This window comes from Pyxicephalus adspersus, chromosome 12 (assembly GCF_032062135.1).
Source record: "Pyxicephalus adspersus chromosome 12, UCB_Pads_2.0, whole genome shotgun sequence".
In the NCBI taxonomy this organism is placed as follows: Eukaryota; Metazoa; Chordata; class Amphibia; order Anura; family Pyxicephalidae; genus Pyxicephalus; species Pyxicephalus adspersus.
Window position 1 is genome coordinate 841,762 of NC_092869.1, and position 9,077 is coordinate 850,838.

Below are 9,077 nucleotides of genomic sequence, written 5' to 3' on the forward strand. Positions count from 1 at the left end.
GGGAAATCTCCCCATTGTGGGAGGGGCAGAGACACAAACTACTGGGGGAAATCTCCCCATTGTGGGAGGGGCAGAGACACAAGCTACTGGGGGAAATCTCCCCATTGTGGGAGGGGCAGAGACACAAGCTACTGGGGGAAATCTCCCCATTGTGGGAGGGGCAGAGACACAAACTTTGGGAAATTAAATGAAAGGTGCCGATGTTTGTCTTGCAGGCGAGTCAGAACAAACAAGATATCCTGAACGGAATCATCGGGAAGATGGACGCTAATAAGGACAAGAAGGTGGACTTTGAGGAATTTATGTGTTTCTCGGCTTGTGTGGCCATTGCCATCAGAGGTCTCTGCAGCAAGTAGAGCTCTGATTGGAGGAAATATTTGTGCTTGTATGATCTTTCAATAAATGAGATTTCCTTATGATTTCAGTCTCATTTTGTCTTTTTGGACAGCCAGCTTCCTAATTTGATTCAGATTTGGGGGTGTAAGTACTTTGTGACTTGGGGGGGGGGGGAAGGTGGGGGGTGACTGGCATTGTAGTGACTGGCATTGGTGGTCATGTGAATGGCAGGCAGGAAAGGGATAGGCAACAGACTTGATACCTTCCGGTTGGCATTCCTCAATCACAAGACTGGCTGAGCAGGATCACACAAATCATGGCAGACAAAATCTTAATTTAAAGATTTGTTGGGTAACATCACAAAAGAGTGGGGGAATAGCAGGTTCAGCTGACCAAACAAAGGGTAGATTCTGGGTGTCATCAGCCCCCCCCCCCTTGCTAAACAGTTATATACAACTATACAATGTTATAACCGGGCCCTCTGCTGTTCAGTATTATATAACCTTACTATGCTATAACCGCGCCCTCTTCTGTTCAGTTATATATAACTATACAATGCTATAACAGTGCCCTCTGCTGTTCAGTTATATATCTATACAATGCTATAATAGTGCCCTCCGCTGTTCAGTAATATATAACCATACAATGCAATAACAGCGCCCTCTGCTGTTGAGTAATTTATAACCTTACTATGATATAACAGTGCCCCTGCTGTTCAGTAATATATAACCATACAATGCTATACCAGTGCCCTCTGCTGTTCAGTAAAAATGCTATAACTGCGCCCTCTGCTGTTCAGTTATATATAAGCATACTATTCTTTAATAGTGCTCTCTGCTGTTCAGTTATATACCGTATAACTAGACAATCCTATAACGGCGCCCTTTGCTGTTCAGTTATATATAACTATACAATCCTATAACAGCGCCCTCTGCTGTTCAGTAATAAACAACCATACAATGCGTTAATGGTGCCCTCTGCTGTTCAGTTATATATAACTAGACAATCCTATAACGGCGCCCTCTGCTGTTCAGTAATATATAACCTTACTATGATACAACCGCGCCCTCTGCTGTTCAGTAATATATAACCATACAATGCTTTAATAGTGCCCTCTGCTGTTCAGTTATATAAAACTATAACGGAAGGGAAGCAGATGGAAAAGGAAGATGGTTGTGCTGTTGGGCTGTATGTTCTTATATCTCTTTGAGGACTGAAGGACATGAAACTGATCACTGTGATTTATATTGAAAATTGAAAGATTACCCACTAATTAGCTAAACAGGATTTGAATATACCATTGCTGCCATAACCACCTTCTTCCTTGCAACTATATAAGTGAATTAGAGTTTGGGATTCCTGTGTTTGCAGATGACACCAAACTATGTCATGGAATTAAGTCCATACAGGATGTCTATAATCTACAAGCAGACCTGGCTGTACTGTGTGATTGGGCAGCCAAGTGGCAAATGACATTTAATATAGATAAATGTAAATTTATGTACTTGGGGGTAACAACATGCATGCTTCATACTGTCTAGGGGGAATACATTTGGGGGTTCAGAAATGGAGACGGATCTGGGGGTTCTGGTAGATCATAGACCTAATAACAGCATGCAATGCCAAGCTGCAATATCTAAAGCTAGTAAAGTACTTTCTTGTAATAAAAGAGGAATAGACTGCAGAGATGGAGACATAATCCTGTACAAAGCATTGGTCAGACCACATCTGCAATATGCGGTCCAGGTTTGGGCCCCAGTTCACAAAAAGGACATTGTGGGATTGGAGAGAGTGCAGAGAAGGACAACTAAACTAATAAAAGGAATGGAGGAGCTCCGCTATGAGGAGAGATTAGCTGAACTGAATCTATTCTCCCTTGAGAAGAGACGTATAAGGGGGGATATGATCACCCTGTATAAATATATAAATGGTCCATATAGAGAACTCTCTTCCCCATTATTCACAGTAATGTCATTACAAAGCACAAGGGGGCGCTCTTTGTGTCTGGAGGAAAAGAAGTTTAAGCTCCGGATAAGGAAGGGATTCTTCACTGTAAGTGCTGTGAAAATGTGCAATCGGCTCCCTCAGGAAGTAGTTTCAGCAACTACTATAGATTGCTTTAAGGAAAAGCTGGATGATTTCTAGAAGCACAGAATATAACTGGATATTAAGGATTTAAAGTAAAGATAACATAGACTGCTGATCCTGGGAACATCCGATTGCCTCATGGAATCAGGAAGGAGTTTTCCCCTGTTGAAGTAAATTGTACCCAGGGGTTTTTTTGCCTTCCTCTGGACCAACAATGTCTTATAGGGTTTTATATCTGGGATGTTTATTTCCCTAGTGGTTGGACTTGATGGACTTATGTCTTTTTTCAACCTAACCTACTATGTAACTATGGAGCTGTTATTTTTTAGTAGTAATAATAACAATTTACAGTGGTACAATACCAAAACATCGCCCCCTGGTGTTCTGTTTTATATATAACCTCCCAAATATTTATTTTCCACAACAGTGCCACCTGCTGTTTATTGTATAAAATTGCAATGTCAAAATACTTTAGCGCTGTTCTTTTATAATACCTAATTATTCCACAGAAAAATATTACTCCACCACCAGGTCAGACTTTTTTTCTTTATATTAAATATACTTACCTGTCCCCCAACTTCCAACTTCCACCTGGCATGCCTAGGTGAGGGTAACATCATCATCCTTCCAGGGAGCCCCCGTGGAAGTAGCCCTAGCACCGTGGTGTTGTTGCAAGATTTGGGCTATGCATCATTTCTGGAGTGATGATGTCACTCAGATGTATAGAAATCCCAGCCTCTACTAACTTATGCTATGGGGCAGTCTTCTGCAGTTTCTGGCAGTCTCCTTTGGAACGTATTATCTTGTATTTTGGTAGCAGTCTCTTGCAATATTTGATGGCAGCTTTTTAATAACATGACCGTTGGTTTCAATTTTGATTTTGGTTTTTAATGATTGCAGTATTTTATTACAATGGCATAAAAATGGAAAATCCTGATGACAGTATTATGCAAATCTTGGCTCAGCCTATGGAAAGCTGTCACGTGCCCCACCCCCTCCCATCTAATGCCCCGCCCCCTAGGTTCTGCAGTGTGACTGATAGTAGGTTGCAGGATGGAGGCCTGACCTGGTCTGTGGGGACTACTGGGGTATAGGAGGGGGCAGTGCAGGGGCTTGGGGGGCCCCCAGGCTGTCACTAAAAATACATCAGGGGGACATATAGCGAAATATTGCCTCCTAATCCCGTGTCAGTGGTTAGAGCTATGTGTGGCACCGACCTCCAGAGATCCATCAGCAGTGATTGGTCAGTGGGGCAGCCTCATCATCAGGGCCAACAATCAATATACAAATTCCCTGAGATCGGCCATTTCCCTATTAGGCGATTTTTTTATATTCCCAATATTTGTGTGCAGATTTGTCACCGTGTGAATGTCTCAGGCCAATCAGCGGGTCATCTGATTATGACACTTATAGGTAACAGATGAATATTAATCAGCTAAGCCCCACCCACCTATTCCGACCTCACCTGCAGAGCTCACACTTCATTCCTGTCAGACGTGGAAACATTTGCTGCATGTGATAATGGTGATTGTATTTTATCATTTATTTTATGGTAACACTTTTTTCAATTTATTTCCAGCCTATTTCCGTGCCGCAACCATGGCCAACCTCTTAACCGCCATCCGCCGGATCATCGACACCTTTCATGACTACAGCTGCCAGAGCGCCCCCTGCGACAAGCTGAACATGGAGGAGTTTAACAGCCTTGTCCTGACCCAGTTTGCCGAAGTCATAGAGGTAAGAAACCGATTTCGTGCAACACGGAACACAAAGCCATTTCTACCGACAAAATGTCTGGCCAATGGAATGACGCTATTTATACATAAATACAGGGAGTACCTACAGGGCCAGGTGACACCTGAGAAATAGTTTTAATTTTTTTAGGGTGTTTCCCTGACTGCAAAGGGCGTAACATATGTAGGGTGTAACTGTTTACCCTTACTAAGCAAAGGTTGCAATCTGCAGGTCCAGATAGCTGCAACACTACGATGGAAAAAAAAATCCATTCCAAGTTTAATATGAGGACCAGAAGATCTCAAAGACACAAAATAGATATAAAAATGTGCAAAACCTGCAAATATTGGCATGCACAGAAAGTGTAATGCTAATATACAGGCGTGTGAAAAAGTAAGTACACCCCATGGGGACTTGGATGACTTTGAACACACTTGATCAGGCAATCAATAGATCTTCATCCATGCAGTGACTCCCTATACTTATATACAGGACACATAAAACTGACATGATGTATTCATTCCCATCATCTAAACATATTTAAATGCTATTATATTATGTGGAAATAGTAAGTACACCCCTACATATACCACTAATGTAAATCCATGACATTAGATGTTCCAGGTAACCAATAATGAGAACGTCCTGAAAGAGCTGATGGAGCCTTTTTATTCAACTCTCAGATATGGGTGGTCTGGAGTTCTTTTAGCTACTGCCCTGCGAGGTGTCATCACATCATAAAAATATTACCCAATTATTATTGGATCTAAATCAAATTCACCAACAAATGTCTCAGAAATGAAGGTTTATGGATAGACTTAGCCAGAGCCCCAATTGGAATCCCATAGAAATGCTGTGACTATATGTGAAACAGGCAGTTCATTCAAAGAAACTCACCAGCAAATTGCTTTTATTTTTGCATGAATAAATGGTAAAACTATCTACTACTCAGAGACTGGTGGACGGGTATTTAGGATGCGTACAATAGATACGTTCTGCTAAAGAGGAAAATTTCAGGCTGTTCTGTTTTCAACTATATGGATATTTTTGTTAAAAAAAATTGCAAATTATCCTTGTGTTATAAGCCAGGTAAGTTATCTGTTGGAAATGTTTGAATGAATATCAAATGTTTGCCAGTTAAAATATTGAAAAAAGTCAAGACTTTCCTTAGGTGTACCTACTTTATATATGATTGTAAGTTTGTTGTATGGTTGGTGGTTTTCTTTTGCCAGTTTTTCTAAACTGGACATACCATACTTGTGACAGTTAATGGTATTTGGGTTTTGTGCTATGGAGTCTTTGTGCTATGGGCTCTATTTGTAAACCATTCCCCCGTCTATTCATCTGAAATTCACTGACTCTCTACACTTCTCTTTTCAGTTGCTATTAAATCAATGACTCGTTCTGCCACCTAGTGGCCCTTTGTTTTTTGTTTTTTTCTTTTGACTGATTCGAGATCTGTAATTTTCTTCTTTTTAAGGACTCAAATGACCCCAAGACCATTGAAGGGATCCTGCAAGCTCTGGACACGAACAAAGATGGAGAGGTAGACTTTAAAGAGTTCCTGGAACTTGTGGCTAAAGTTTCGATTGCCTATTTTGAAGCCCTGAGGACTAAGAGGGGCTGTAGCATTTGTGCATCCCAGAAAGGACTTCAAGCGTCAGCTTCAGTGGCTTCAAAGTCAACACAAAGTCAACACAAAGTCAACAAATCAGCTCCTGGGCAGCTTCAAACTCAAAAGCCAGAGGTCACCCCAAAAGAAGGTTCTGTTCAGAAGCCGGATCCTTCTTTTAAAGAGGACCGACTTCAGAATCCAGGGCAAAAACAAGACTCAACCCAGATACAAGGCTACCCACAGACAAAAGACTTCTTCCAAGGAGCAACCAGATCCCAGGAACAAGACTACGCTATAAAGCAAGAGCCAGAAAAAAGACAGGGCCCAATCGAAAAAAGAGAGCAGACCCTCCAACAAGGCCAAACTCAGAAGGATGATCCGACCAAGAAACAAGATTCCACCCAAAAGCAAGAGCTAACAGTAAGAGATGACAAACAGAAAAAAGATTCAACACAGAAAGAAGACCCGATTCAGAAGAAAAAACAGGATCAAAAAAAGACTGAAGGATTTCTGCAGAAACAAGAAACTGCCCAGAAACAAGACACTACCCAGGAACAAGACTTCATTCAAAAACAAGAGACAACCCAGAAAAAAGATTCCACTCAGAAAACAGATGCCACTAAAAAACAAGACACAACTCAGAAATCAGAGCTCACCCAGAAACTAGACACCACCCAAAAACATGACACAGCCCAGAAACAAGATTCAACTCAAAAACCAGGCCCCACTAAGAAACAAGATGCCACCCAGAAGCAAGAATATACACAGAAGCCAGATTCTACACAAAAAACAGACACCACTCAAAAACAAGAGTCCACCCAGGAAAAAGACCCTACTCAAAAACCAGACACCACTCAGAAACCAAAGCCCACCCAGAAGCAAGATACTACTCAGAAACAACACATTACAGAGAAACAAGATTCCACTCAGATAAAAGACACTACCCAAAAAGAAGACCAGACCCAGAAACAAGACTTGATACACCAGCAAGATCCCCTTAGGAAAAAAGACTTTATCCCAAAACAAGGTCAAACCCAGAAAGAAGACACAACCTGTAAACAAGACACCACCCAGAAAAAAGATTCTACCCCAAAACAAGACAATACACAAAAACCAGATCTCACCCAGAAACAAGACTCCACTCAGAAACAAGATTCCATCCTGAAACAAGATATCACCCAAAAACAAGACTTTGTCTACCAACAAGATTCCCCTAAAAAACAAGACTCCACACAGAAAAAAGATACCACTCAGATACCAGTCCCCATCCAGAAACAAGATTCTATTAAAAAAACAGACACCGCTCTGATACCAGACCCCACTCAGAAACAAGACACTACCCAGAAACAAGATTCTACTCAGAAACAAGACACCATCCCGACACAAGATTCTTGTCAGATAAGAGACATTACCCAAAAACAAGACCAGACCCAAAATCAAGAGACAACCTGTAAACAAGACATGACCAAGAAACAAGACTTCACTCAGAAACCAGACACCACCCAAAAACAAGACACAACTCAGAAACCAGAGCTCATAAAGAAACAAAGTTCTACTGAGAAACCAGAGTCCACTAAACAACAAGACACAGCTCAGAAACAAGACACCACCCAGAAACAAGACTTCATTCAAAAACAAGACACAACCCAGAAAAAAGATTCCCCTCATAAACCAGATACCACTAAAAAACAAGACACAACTCAGAAACCAGAGCTCACCCAGAAACTAGACACCACCCAAAAACAAGACTCAACTCAGAAACAAGATTGCACCCAAAAAAAAGACACAGCCCAGAAATCAGATTCAACTCAAAAACCAGGCCCCACTCAGAAACAAGATGACCCCCAAAAGCAAGAATATACCCAGAAGCCAGGCACCACCCAAAAACAAGAGTCCACCCAGGAACAAGACCCTACTCAAAAACAAGACAATATCCAGAAACCAGACACCACTCCGAAGCAAGATTCTACTCAGAAACAACACATTACAGAGAAACAAGGTTTCAGTCAGATAAAAGAAACTACCCAAAAAAAAGACCAGACCCAGAAACAAGACTTGATCCACCAGCAAGATCCCCTTACGAAAAAAGACTTTATCCCAAAACAAGGCCAAACCCAGACACAAGAAAAAACCTGTAAACAAGACACCACCCAGAAACAAGATTCAACCCCAAAACAAGACAATACTCAGAAACCAGACTCCACCCCGAAACAAGACACCACCAATAAACAAGATTCCAGTCAGATAAAAGACACGACCCAAAAACAAGACTCCACACAGAAAAAAGATACCACTCATATGGGATGGGGGACTCAGATACCAGTCCCCATCCAGAAAAAAGATTCTATTAAAAAATCAGACACCGCTCAGATACCAGACCCTACTCAAAAACAAGACACTACCCAGAAACCAGATTCTACTCAGAAACAAGACACCATCCCGACACAAGATTATTGTCAGATAAGAGACATTACCCAAAAACAAGACCAGACCCAAAATCAAGAGACAACCTGTAAACAAGACATGACCCAGAAACAAGACTTCACTCAGAAACCCGATATCACCAAAAAACAAGACACAACTCAGAAACCAGAGCTCACCCAAAAACAAGATTCTACTCAGAAACAAGACACCACCCAAAAACAAGATTCCACTCAACAACAAGACACAGCCCAGAAACAAGACAAAACCTGTAAACAGGATACCACCAAAAAACAAGACACAACTCAGAAACCAGAGCTCATCCAGAAACTAGACACCACCCAAAAACAGGACTCAACCCAGAAACAAGACGCAGCCCAAAAACCAGATTCAACTCAAAAACCAGGCCCCACTCAGAAACAAGATGACACCCAGAAGCAAGATTCTACTCAGAAACAACACATTACAGAGAAACAAGATTCCAGTCAGATAAAAGAAACTACCCAAAAAGACGACCAGACCCAGAAACAAGACTTGATCCACCAGCAAGATCCCCTTAAGAAACAAGACTTTATCCCAAAACAAGGTCAAACTCAGAAAGGAGACACAACCTGTAAACAAGAGACCACTAAGAGACAAGATTCCACCCCAAAGCAAGACAATACTCAGAAGCCAGACCTCACCCAGAAACAAGACTCCACCCTGAAACAAGACACCACTACGAAACAAGATTCTAGTCACTTAAAAGACACAACCCAAAAACAAGACTTGGTCTACCAACAAGATTCCCCTAAAAAACAAGACTCCCCACAAAAACAAAATACCACTCAGATACCAGTCCCCATCCAGAAACAAGATTCTATTAAAAAATCAGACACCGCTC

The 9,077-nt window shown here is 41.5% G+C and overlaps 2 protein-coding genes across 2 annotated transcripts in view; both read left to right on the forward strand.

Moving 5' to 3' along the window:
• Nucleotides 1–419, forward strand: part of LOC140341863 (protein S100-A4-like) — a 3,103-nt gene extending 2,684 nt beyond the window's left edge. Inside the window, exon 3 of the mRNA XM_072427782.1 lies at nucleotides 216–419. Coding sequence (XP_072283883.1) covers nucleotides 216–356 — 141 coding nt within the window. The 3' untranslated portion in view covers nucleotides 357–419. The remainder of the gene's footprint in view (nucleotides 1–215) is intronic.
• A 3,592-nt stretch (nucleotides 420–4,011) lies between these two features.
• LOC140342460 (uncharacterized) overlaps nucleotides 4,012–9,077 on the forward strand; it is an 8,645-nt gene continuing 3,579 nt past the window's right edge. The window contains exons 1-2 of the mRNA XM_072428656.1: nucleotides 4,012–4,161; nucleotides 5,639–9,073. Coding sequence (XP_072284757.1) covers nucleotides 4,024–4,161; nucleotides 5,639–9,073 — 3,573 coding nt within the window. The 5' untranslated portion in view covers nucleotides 4,012–4,023. The remainder of the gene's footprint in view (nucleotides 4,162–5,638; nucleotides 9,074–9,077) is intronic.